At 39.3% G+C, this 13151-nt stretch overlaps 1 protein-coding gene across 3 annotated transcripts in view; it reads right to left on the bottom strand.

The window, feature by feature from the left end:
• The window catches only part of vti1a (vesicle transport through interaction with t-SNAREs 1A), a 115774-nt gene that overhangs the window by 40230 nt on the left and 62393 nt on the right, over positions 1-13151 (bottom strand). For all 3 annotated transcript variants that reach the window (XM_078278782.1, XM_078278784.1, XM_078278783.1), the window contains exon 6: positions 2088-2158. In XM_078278782.1, coding sequence (XP_078134908.1) covers positions 2088-2158 — 71 coding nt within the window. The remainder of the gene's footprint in view (positions 1-2087; positions 2159-13151) is intronic.

Below are 13151 nucleotides of genomic sequence, written 5' to 3'. Positions count from 1 at the left end.
GTAATGCTTTCCTCCTTAACCTGAAATGGAAACCCACTGAATTTCTTTGTGCAGTTGAGTGTCTAAAATTAACTGTGGTTGCCTATATGGAACAAACGAGAGGATTCATTTTTAACGTACAGCTAGTTATAGAACCTGGCAGCAAAGACACCCAAGGTCACTTTCCAGGATTAAAATCTACAAATTCTGTTACCATTATTATAAAATTGAAAACAGTGTCTGATCAATTTAATCTATAGTGCCAAACAAAAGAGGTCATTTAGTAAAGTAAAGGGAAAAGGTTCAGCTTTAAGATGAAAAGTGCAAAATGGAGAGATTCTTATTTGAGTATTAATGTTTCTAAGTTTACTAAGCAGGATAATGGAAAATAAATCACACATTTGTTTTCTCAAATTACACAATTAATCATTTTATAATAATAATCTGAGGTCTCAAATGATCAACTTTTAAATGACTAAATCATACTCATAAAAAAATACCAATTTCTACTGACACTGAAGTTGTAGCTTGTTGTGGCTGTTCTGGTCAGTTTGGGAAAAGAGGCTAGGCAGCAGGTTAGCAGCTAGGTTACAGTTTTGAGGTACCTTCCAATGATTTGATTCATGGTGCCTGATTTGTGATTACAGATAAAATGAACAAACAATGCAAAGGGGGAAATATGCGCATCCCATTAACAGAGAAGGGAGAGGACAAATGTGGTAACCCGATTTAGTCAATTAAAGGCAAGAATAAATCATTTGGGGGAACAAATTAATAATTTGTGCAGACAAATTGCTTATTTTGTTCATTGAAATTAGTAATGCCCCATACCCTAAAATTAATAATTTTATAACGTGGAATTATTGATTAAAGGATATAAAAAAAATTTTTTGGCAATAAATATTAAAACATTCCCCCCTTGCTACCTGTCTTAAATCACATTCTTCAATCCACTCAGTGGTTCAGAGTTGTGAGTGTACTGCTTTGACCCAGTGTTGAAACCTTCCATTGACTTCTATTTGTACCATAAAAGCAAAACAAAAGGCCCCCCCCGCTGAGCATAGGGGTGTGTGTGTGCGTGTGTGTGTGTGTGTGTGTGTGTGTGTGTGTGTGTGTGTGTGTGTGTACTGTTCATGTGTTGGCATTTATGCTAAAACTATACCTCCTTCACCATCTCTTTATTGCAAAAGAGATGTTAACCAGCCCTTACATCTTATGTCTTTACATCTTGATTTCTTTTTACTTTTGCCCCACAAACTGCCTTTAAAGCCCTATGAGTGTGTGTGTGTGTGTGTATACATGTGGTCGGGAGGGGCGTTCAGAGAAGAAGACTCATGGGAAGAGAGAGAGAGAGAGAGAGAGAGAGAGAGAGAGAGAGAGAGAGAGAGAGAGAGAAAGAAACAGAGAGCAGGTACTCTCAGTAGACACTGTGGACCATTTTGAAAGAAAATGTCTGATTTCCTTTGAAATCGCCTGTGCAAGGCCCACTGCCATGATGGTCTTTAAGCATTCTGCGTTTAGGGTGCCGTCAGTGCTGGGCCCCCTTCCTGTGTTTGGTCTTTTCTGTCTCTGCCTACCTGTCTGTTTTGCTGGCTGAATGGAAGGACCGGCAGTGCTCAGGATTTGGTGGGGGGTAGGGGGGAAGTAGGAAGGAGAGAGGGAAACTGGAGAAGAGTGCTAAGAAGTTTAGGAGGGTAAGTGAGGAAGGATGGCAGCTGGCAAAGTTATCCCCATTCAGGTGAGAAGAAGAACAGCATGTATTGTGGCAAGATATGCTCAACATTTGATCTCATCTAACTAAAGAAAAAGATTCAAATTGTTAGGCGATACGGACTAAAAATATACTTGAATGCAATACAGTGCTAGCAATAAATAAGCACATTAAGTACCTTATCAATACAATTGTGCTGACTGAGTGTGTGTGTGCACACATGTAAGCAAACCCAGGACCAGTGTGTGTGCCATGTTTGTGTGTGTTTACTTGGCAAACAATGCAGAGGGTGGTGAATGTTGTCAATGTTGCTAACCAGCTGTAACACCTCTACGGTCTCACAAACACTTGTTAGAATAGACAGATGAGTGTGTGCAGGTGGCGTGTGCATACTCACCCTTTCTCTGGCTCTTTGGATCTTCTCACGGTCACTGTGCAGGTTGGAAAGAATCTCCTGACCCACTTGTTCTGTAAGAGAAGCAGGTGCAATGTAAAAAAAGTGTGTGTCTGACATTTGCAAAATTAAATGTCAAAAAAAGAAAAATGTGAGTGTCGGATACAGTAGAAGAATATTGCAGCTATGGGTTAGTGTAAGTGTTTTTTAAACCTTCTTAAAATGCTGAAGTAAATAGACAAGTTCTAGGCAACAATACCCCAGCATCCAGCCTGCCAGTGGGGTCCACTCGACTAATGCAATATTCATTAGGCCATTCTTTTTTAAATGCCTCTCGTCAGTTGTAGATGTAAACACATTAACGCACAGTTATAAAACATCTCCAACAAGGCACCTGACAAGCTTGTCAGTGGTCACTGTCATTTTCCTGTCCCTTGGGTTGGGGACGAGGAAAGAAAGCAAAAAAAAAAGATAAACTAAATAAGCCCCCCCCCCCAAAAAAAACAAAACAAAAAAAAAAACACTGCTGCCATCAATGTAACCATACTGCTACAGCATTAGCGTTTAAAAAATGAGGGAGGCTGAGGATGAATCAGGGTAAAAAAAGGAAAAGAAGTGAAGAATCTTTGCATGGATCAAAGACAGGCTTTCAAGCGCACCAAACAAATCCGGAATAAACAACGCAGTTGCTGACTGTATTACACTACACAGGTGCCGCACACCAAAGGGCCCACGTGCTGAGCGCCTGTTTGGGGGGAGCAGTGCAAAAATTGGCTACATCTGGCAGCTAAACAAGAGAAGAGAGAGAGAAAAATAGAGAGAAAGATATAGAGAGAGGGAGAGAGACAGAGAAAGGGGATCAGGGAAAAGAAGAAAAAAGAGAGCACTGTCAAATGAACGACGTTCGACTCCCATTCATCCCATCGCTTTTACCCCCCTACACTGTAAGTGACTCAAATGTGTCTCTTCCTGCCTTCATTAATTTCTAATCTGGGATGAGACAGATTGAAGGATACTCAGATTAAACAGTGCAGTCAGACAGTCACATGTGACAAATAGGGCAGATTAAAAGACTGAGAGCAGGTATTAATAACCATAAAATACAAGCCCTCCCCCGTCCCCATTGGAGAAGAACAAGGGATAACCAGTACAGGAGTTGTTGCAGAAATCTTCTGTTAAAGAGACAAATAAGCACATCTATCCATCTCTGTCAAGGCTGTGGCTTTCTTTTTAAATAAATGAGTGTGACAAGGACTGCAGCAGAGTTTTTTTGATGGCAAGTGCATTATTAGAAAGGTTTGCAATGTGTAAAAAGATGGATGAGGTAGCAAGAGAAAAGGCCTCCGATTATAGCTTAGCCTGAGCACTGAGCAATCCTTACACGCATTATGTTAAGGTATGTTTTAAAAGACAATAATGTTTTTGTGAATGTTTAGGTAACAAAAAAACTGTTAAAACAAAAAAAGAAAGAGAAATGATGAATAGCCTTGGCAATAAGAGAGCGGTTCAGAGGATTGGAACCACAGTGGATTCAGGTTTCTATCTATTGAAGGATATGAAAAAAGGTCACTTGTGCTCTATATTGGCTTGGCTGTGTGGCCATTAAAGTCTCTCCCCAGTCCTCCAAAATCTCACATCAATCCCAGAAAGGAATGATGGGAGATTTCTCCCAAGGGAATGCATGGCGTTTATCATGTATCTTCCTTTGCATTACTCTTCTCTGGCATGTATCTACATTTCCATTCATCTTATTTAAGTCCTGCTGTCCATTGCTCAGTGTAAAATGCAATTAGTTACGGGAAAAATAACTTGTTGGGCAAAAAATGGTGCAAAATATTAAATTTAAAACAAAAAAAATTAACACAGAAGAATAATGAAAGGTTCTTCAAGAAACTACTCATAACTTAAGTGATAGAATTTTATCATGATCATCATCATCATCCCCAGATGCGACATTATATTACATCATACTCATAGATGTAGACAAGGCTTCAACACCTGAGTAAAATACAATGAACTGGTCCCTCCAGTAATAATATAATAATAATACGATTTTGGTAGTCACGGACCTTAAATTGAACGTTAGTGTGTAAGATTCTGCAATTTTAAGATATGAAATATTCAAGTTTAAACAGCACATTTAACTGCAAAATCTAAAAAATTATATAGAATGTATGACCACGACAAAAATGTGGGTATATTAAAAAAAAGAAAAATGTACAGTTGATAAAAACAAAGCAAGAGAGGGGGGACATTTTGTGTTAATGCCCACGACTTGTTGCTCATTAGTTTTTAAAATATTCCCCCTCCTGTTTAAACAGCTATTAACAATTTAAATAACCCCGGCCCAGAGGCCTTGCTCTGACTCACTTGTTAAAGATCCCCATCCCCAAAGGTCCATTTAACAAGCCCATTATTCCATTACATTACACTCACACCAGCGAGCCTTAATTCTACTCATTCCTCTAATGTAACTGTAGAAAAGAATTAGCATAGAAAAGTTGAAGGCACACATTAGATATATGGGGGTGTAGTGGCTTGAGCAGGAATTAGACACACTATTGACATAGCACAGTCGCTGTGTTTTATCTAAGCTCAACACTTTAACCATTTTGCTAATATTCATACGGTGGACGGAAATATATATTTACTGGACAATTGACTTTACTAGTGGAGAACAAGCACCATAAAACAAGCCAAACACAGTCGGAAAGAAACATTTCTGTCTGCTCCGACTCTTAAATAGAGCTGCAACAATAAGTCGATCAACAGAAAAATAATCAACTATTTTGATTTGCTGCTTTTCTTCGTCTACTGTGATAACAAGAGCAAGGCTCACTTATTTTCTCTTATCGTCAGGTGCTGTAAAGAAAAGGATCAACTAATCATTTAGAATTGTTATAATAACTTGAAATGTAAATATAATAAACTGCCCATGTCCACCCAGCCTGGCTCAGGACAATACAGCTCAGAAAGCCAACAATTCTGGTACCATCCAAACATCCACAGCAGGGACAGACTGACAATCTGTGCGTTCGGGAAAAGTCCAGAACAGCAATCCAACCAACGGCCATCGGCACAAAAAAAGTCTAAGCGATATTAACAGCCAACAGCAGGGGGGGGGGCTAATACGATCACTAATATGCTACGTGTAAAAAAAAATTTAAAAAAAAAACTGAGGAAGAAGAGTAGGCCCACTAGTCTGGCTGTCACCAGACCAAGCTCAATCTTTTAAGATTGAACATTACAGGGCGAAATCAAATCGTCGGCAGATCGGGCTGGGTTTACCCAGTCTATAGGCCTACATCATTAGACGTGACAATGGCTAGTAGAAAACATAAAAAGAAAGGTGAATGGGAAAAGAAAAGAGGGCCAAGTCTCTCGAGACTGAGGTACTGGTAAGTGCCAGGACACATTATAATAGGCTGCCTTTATCCCTATCTTAGCGAATTGCATAGTCAGCTATCAACATGGGTGTGCATCATGATTATGAAAATTATCATGCCATTTAGTGGTGTCAAACTTACTAGGTACTTGTTAGGTTAATTTGAAACATTAAACGCGTTAGAAATTAATCGCGGGTTGACCGCGATTTCACTTCGTTGTATATGAGAGGTTGTAGTGAGCTAACTTTTGCTGCTAGGATGAAGACTATGGTATTGAATTAAACGGAAAAACATCAGGCATGCATTGGTACCACTCTAAACATGCTAGCAAACAGGGAAGGGGACTAAATAATTCACCAAATTTAACCAAAAGTTTAACCAAAAAATCCTAGCTTGCACTTTCTGTCTGTCTTCCATCAGAGTGCAGTTTTTCCTTGTCTTTCATATTTGCGTTTACTATTGTGGAACTGGCAAAGACCTGGTGGTTGTTTGTGAAAGCTTCATAGACAAAATTGATAGGGCCTAGTCATTTTCATCAATTCACAGCCTTACTATGAATCAAAAGTGTAATATGACATTGACAAAATATTAAATAGGTTATTCAATGCTAATTCTTTAACACAAAGCAACACATATTATATCATCAATAATAGCTAATAACCTATCTTTAAAAGGTACTCTTTGGTATAGGCCTACAGATATCTAATCCCCATGTTCAGGTACAGCAAGTAGCCTACTTTATCTCTGAAAGTGTTGTCAGTAATACTCTGTACTGTTTTATAATTACAAGTTTGTGTAATTTGGGGTTTTTGTAGCCAGTAATGGCATTGTACATTTTTTGTTTTTATTTGAAGGCTGAGGCTTCATTAATCAACACAACCCTTATTATCATAATTGGTTTTGAGATGTTACTTGCTGTGAATACCTTGTCTGATAGGCTACAGTATTGTGGCATAGTATCAAGACTGGGCTAGTGTCTGTTGCGCACGGCTAGGGACGAATGGCCGGATGATGGGCCTATTTGGGAGAAAGTCCAGGGCTGTTTTTAAGCCCCAGTCCGTCCCTGCTCCACAGCCTTAAACTTTCTCCAGTCCATGGACACAGTTAATTGGAGGCATCATCTATTTTACAGGAGCTGTTTCAGAGCAGTTACACACTGTCTAAAAGGGCCCTGTCTCTCTTTCTTTCTTTTTTTTGCCTTGCTCCCTCCGTCCCCAGACCTGAAAGGGTACAAGACCTGACAGCGGTGTGCTCTGAGGCTCAGCACAACTCCTTTTTATTAAGCAGTTGAGACCACTTTTTGAAGGTTACCACACACACTTGTATCAGGACACAAGCCACACACTCCAACAAACAGGGTATGGAAACCCATGGGAGGGTTGAGGGGAAGCAAGGAGGAGTCTGGTAAATGTTAGACCATACATTTTGTCTCTCTCAAGCTCGCCCCACACACACACACACACACACACACACACACACACACACACACACAAGTCAACTTCCAGAAAAGCTTTTTTTTTTAAGGACTTCTCAAGTCTACAACTGCCTGGTGACATACTTTCATCACCTCCATCAAAGTTGTACCCACACTGGGATGTATTTGTAATGCTGAGCCCACAGGCCATGAGGCTAGCGCCTTGGCATTGGCATGAAGCATCTGGGGGCTCAGCGATGTTGTGACAGGTTGCTTATAATAATAACAAACTCTATCGCATCATGGCAATCATATCAATCAGGAACTGTTACTTCGAAGGATGGACAATAAAGGATTAAATAAAGAGTAAAATGGATTCTTGGAGGAAGTGCATTGTCCTCAGAATTGGATTTTTCCACCCCACATGTTTGACATCGATTACATTTTAACAGCACACTGTATAGGTAGTTTTTACGTAGGTAAGACACTGGCTTATTCTTGCAAGAGTCTGAACACTTAAAAGACCCAAAACAAGTAATATTCTGAGCAGGTAGAAGGAGAGCCAGTCCATTCTGACTTAGCCTATGCATAGGCCCTTCCCCTTGCATGTGTATGAGTGGTGGTGGGCAGTCAGGGTGGATTTCTGGGGCCTTTCTTCACCTCGCCAGGCTCTGTTTTATTCATCGCCTGTGCCCTGACCCCGCAGAGCTCCTGTTCTGACAAATCACTTCTGATTAAGACAGATCTCAGTTAGTCAGCCACTCAACTTGGCCTATTCATCATTCCATAGAAAATATCCCTCTCTCCTCCCTTGTCCCTCCTCCTCCCGGCTCGTTTGCCTGTCCGTCAGACCGAAGCAAGTCGCAAAAGAAATTTCCGCTGCCGTTTTAAATGGCTGATTATAGACAATTGGTGGATGGAGAGACGCAAGGGCGTCTTATGGGTGATAAGACGCAAGTTTAATGGGTATAAATGACCAGGCCTGTGGGAGGGCAGTTGGTAATAGAACCATTTGTTTAAAGCGAAACAGGGGTGGAGAGAACTAAAAGCTGTATGTTTCTTCTATTTGAGCTCCCCCTCCCCTTTTTCCTTCACTTCAGCCTCAAATTCTTAGATCTTAATTTTTTTTAAACAGCAAAGTCCCCTTCACCCCAATTCAATAAGAATTGATGAGGCTTGGAAAGGAATAGCTTGTTTTACATTCATGAAATTACCCATACCTACACGTCCCTGTGGTCACATTGCTTGTAATGGGTGAGTAACAATGTAAACTAAAGGATATTGACTGTTAGTGTAATTACCAATAGTCAGATGTCTAAGAGCATTTAAATGCAGAGTTTTGCCATAATAAACTACTGAAAAGTGTACGCCATGCCAAGGTATAGACAGCCACAAAGCAATTGTTTTAACATTTCCAACAAACCAGATTAAATTAACCTGAACGACAACCCTGCTGGTGGCAGAGGGCTGAGAAGCGGGAGGGGTTGAGTGGAGAATGAGGGTTTCTAAAAGCAAATTGCCTGAACTTAATCAACCAGTCTTACTGAACCATCCAAATGAAAACTAATGGACTTGGGTGCTTGGTGTGATTGCCCCATATGCAACAATGTACAGGCATTTCTTTCTGAGGTCTTCAATTAAAAAAAACAGGAAATTTCTACAGACGGTTGGTCAGCCTATAAACATATTCTCCACGTATTCGACTCCACGTAGGTGAAGCTCAAACAGAGCGGACTTATTAATTCCATTTCCAGTGCTGGGAAAATGTTTTTTTTATGTGTTGATTAAACTTGGTCTAAATTGTAAAAAATGTATGAAGTGTAGAATTAAAACTCATTTCTGAATGAGGTAATTTATGAATGCATTATTCATAGTGGTGACATTTGTGTCACACAATTGTGCTAGCCCTATTGCAACTAAAATATAAAAAATATATAGTACATGAATGAAAAAATAAATAATAGTATGTCAACCTTTATTCAACCACAGTCAGGTTAAATAATAAAAACAGATGTTAAGTGCTTTAGTTGGCAATTTAAATTATGCGACTTTTTCAGCTTAGTAGCTGTTTAAATTATGGTGCCATCATCAGCAATATAAGCATTGTAATACCATAATGATGATATCTAAGCTGTAGGTCAAAGTTATGTTAAAAAAAAAAAACATTTTTTTTTAAAAAAAAGACCAAAGGAAAGGAAACATTTTATAGAAGATTTTGTTGGATTTGGAAGACAAACACATTGAGAGATTTGAGTTCTACCAATGATCCCAAGACTAGAGAGACTGTCAGTTGGTGCTCATCAAACACAACATTTGATTTAACAACCGCTGGTGGAACCGACGGAGGAGAAAAGTTTGCCAGTTTTGGGAAATGGACTCAGGGAGAGCTGTACGGAGGAGGAGGGAAGAAGAAAGCGAAAACTCAACGCTCCTCTGGTTCATTTTCAACAGTTTAGGAGCGTTAATCATCACATTACTGTTGATTAAAGGCTATCACGTCTCTAATCAGAAAGTTGACAGGCAGATCAAAGAGCGAAACACAAACTTCTTGCCTTTTAATTATCTGTACAACACCACACCTCGGGCAGCTCTTCACTGCCTATCTCCTCAAATTCAGCGAAAGACTGCGAAGAAGATCTAACACTCTACAGCAGTTCATTATCCAATAAAATGGGAGATTGGGGAGGGAAACACACACACACACACACACACACACACACACACACACACACACACACACACAGCTTTAAGGCTTTATGATTAGTGAAGACCTGGGGGAGGCCTGCAGTTATTAACATGTCCCAAATTGGAACTCCTTAATTATGTTTGTCAAAATCGGATGTGGCGTCAAGCTCATTTGCATGTTTTGACAAGGCCTGTTGGGATCCTCCCTCTTTTTTTCTTTAGAGTGCTAGGAGTATTTAGCACATCTTAACACCAACTGATGATAGCTTCTTGTTGCTAAATGAATTAAATAACTTGTTAAAGGAGCTTTGTTGGATTCACCCACTGTTTGTGAGTTAAAAGTTAGAATTGATGCAAACACTGAGTGAAGTAAACACAAAGGAGCCTCCAGACTCTAGTCTTGATTAATGCTTGATCGCCACTCCTGTTCAAACTGATGAGGGTGTGACGCCTTACGGAGCCTGACTGTCCTCGACTGTCCTGCCCAGCTGTTCCCTGTCAAGTGGTTTGGACATGAAACATTTGCACTACTTTTAGAAAATATTTGGCATCACTTTGGAGGTTCTCTAAAGTCCTATATATTCCCTAGCACATGTTCCTACAACAGATTGCTACCTGACTCATGATCACATTCTATTTGAATATAAGAAAGCAATGGACCACTTACTCCCTTCCCCCATTAACAGCTCACTAAATGAATCCTCGTTACGCGATGATATGTAAAACAAGCATGGTCGAAAACAAACAATCTGTGGGGACACAGGACTGTCGGCGGCAATTTAGCAAAGGAGAAAAAGGAGGGCATGAAAGCGAGACATCAAACATTAGCCTGAATGGAAGGCGCAGGCTATTAGAAGTGGTTGCACTGACAGGATCTGACAGTTGGAAACACTTAAAGATTATTTTCCTCAAATTTTGAATTTATTAATATTCATAAGCTGAGGAAGAGCTCCCCAAACACAGCAGAAAAGGGAGAGAGCTGGGCTAAGTGTTGAAGCTGGCTGTAGAGTGACAGGTTGCACCACGGAGGCCAGTTCAGTCTCAGCGAATGGAGCCGATTTTCTTGGTACCAATTAGTATTGCAACTAGTTTGTTGGTTCTATCTTCTGTTCTGCTTCATGTATTCTCAATGAAATTTGATTTTGGAACATAAAGCCTAGTTTGCTAAAACACATCATTCAGTATAATCAATTAAATTACTTTGTAAAAGCAAAAGAATCACACAAGTTAATGTAGACTGCGCTAATTTAAAAATACAGTCTGTTAAAGCAATTCTCACATACATAACAAAATGCCTAGATTAATGCCAACCTGGTTTGAGCCCTCTAAAGCCCATCTTTCAGAGCCTCTGATGGGACGGAAATTTGTGACATTCCATGTCAGAGTCAAACACTCCCAAATCACTTCTAAATATTCCCAGGGTGGCAGCAGGACTAATGACAGCTAACAATGTATACATTTTAGCTATCAAGCTTGCAATACATTTCCTTGATTTCATCAGTTATTTGTCTTCAGTTAATTTAACACAACCCTGCTTTAGTTTTTTTTTGGCAAGTGTCATGTCATGTAATGTAAGAATATTACATTAGGAATATGTTTTTAACCAAATTTGACCTACCCTTCTTACCATCACAAATTTATCATTTCCAATGACATTTTGGCTGCATTTCCCTTAATTCTATTCAAATACGTGGTTCAAATAATAGCTTTATAATGAGAAATTGTGTAAAATGTTTCTGATCACTCTAAAGGAGTTGCATTGTGTCAAGAATGAAGATGTTGAGTTGAGAGAATGATGGCCAAAACCACACATCAAAGAACAAGATTGTTAAAAACTATAATTTTCCATCAACTTAACCCTTGTGTTGTCTTCCTTTCAACCTTGAAATTTTTTGATGTTTTTGATGCCTTTTTTCACAGTTTGTTTTTGCTTTTTCCAACATTTTAAATTTTAACATTTTTCTTCTACACTTTTTCAGCGCTTATTTCTACGTCCCATATTTTCTGATATAAAACAAAAATTTAAAATGGGTCAATGTGACCCGAAGTCAACACAAGAAATTAAGCTTGTTCAACTGTCATGGTCACTGAGATATAAATGCTCATCCTCTATTTGTCGTGTATTGTAGAACTGAATATAAAATGATCCTTTCTTGTATTACAGCATCACTTCAACATTTTATGTTTGTATTGGTTGCATGCATTAAATAGTTGCCCTGTTATGCGCAGACAATACATCAAATTCTTTTCTTCTCAAATCTAAGGTGCTCTGACAATTTCATTTAAAAAGGGCAATAGTGGAGCCTGTTATCAGAACACTGCATCATTGTGTCTGCTCTGACAGACAGCACAAACAGAAGTTTGTGTTTTACTTCAGGGTAATACCATCGCACTTCCCTGGTCTGGTAAAGGGAAAATAATACTCCCATTATAGGGAGAATACGAAGCACAGAGGGAACTCACAAAAGAGAGACACATCATGCGCCTCATTTAACAATGACTGGGGCCACTGTGAATACACACAACATGGCATGACATGTGAGGGCATGTCAAAGATCTGGTGTACAGTGTACATTGTTTATTTGTGCTTACTTTATATTGTTCCTTTACAACATACAGTAATTTCCAAGCAGTTCAATCCTTATGGCATTCTCAAGGAAAGCCTGGTCTTACAAGGTTGATGGAAATAAAGTAAAAAAAACATTTTGTTTTACTTAAAATATACAAGTGAAGTACAACAAATGTGACTTCAGTAATTGCCAGTGAGGATGGCATTAGGACATTGCTAAACAATAAAGATCTTTAACTGCAAACCTAAACAAGCACAATCACTTATTTTGACAGAACTAATATGCCATATGTCTTTATTAAACAGTTTAGGCTAAGGCAGCTTCAGGTCATAGCTTAAATGCTGGCAAAATACATAAGCCTGCACACTGCATTACTTGAAATCCAGAAGCTTATACACAAATGCCTTTTTTCCACTGCACGGTGCGGTTCACCTAGACTACTCACTCTTTTTTGGGTTTCCACTCTGGTTTTCCATTAGCAAAAGGCTGTGGAAAGTACCTGGAAATTTTTGTGTGGAGGTGGAGTTAAAACACTGCAGACCACTGATTGGTCAGAGAGAATCGTCACTAGCGCGAGACAGGACATCCTGTACAAACTCACGATTTTTAAATTGCCAAGCTACCGTCAATAGCAACAAAAATTATAATAATTATTATAATATTAATGAATTCAACCCAGATAAAAAATATTGCAGGCCACAGAACTAGGCCGTACAATTGACGAAGTACAGACAATCCTCTGTTTGGTTGCGGATGAAAGGATTCAGCAAGTGTCGCATTTAAGATGATGTCATGGCAATTTCACGTGGGGTCAGCTGAGAATCCCACCTACACTAGCTGCAGTGGACATTGAAAAGGGAAAAGTACTGGTACCAAAAAAGTGAGTCAATTCTAGCCGTATTATATAGTGGAAACATGGCAAAAGAGGACTACAGTATGTCCAGAATCTCCTGGCCAGTAGACGGAACAGAGGGAACAATGAATTGAGTTTGTCTGTTAGTACACATTAATG

The sequence above is a fragment of the Sander vitreus genome, chromosome 21, assembly GCF_031162955.1.
Source record: "Sander vitreus isolate 19-12246 chromosome 21, sanVit1, whole genome shotgun sequence".
Classification (NCBI taxonomy): domain Eukaryota; kingdom Metazoa; phylum Chordata; class Actinopteri; order Perciformes; family Percidae; genus Sander; species Sander vitreus.
The sequence above is the reverse complement of the archived record's forward strand: the minus strand, read 5'-3'. Positions and strand labels throughout refer to the sequence as shown.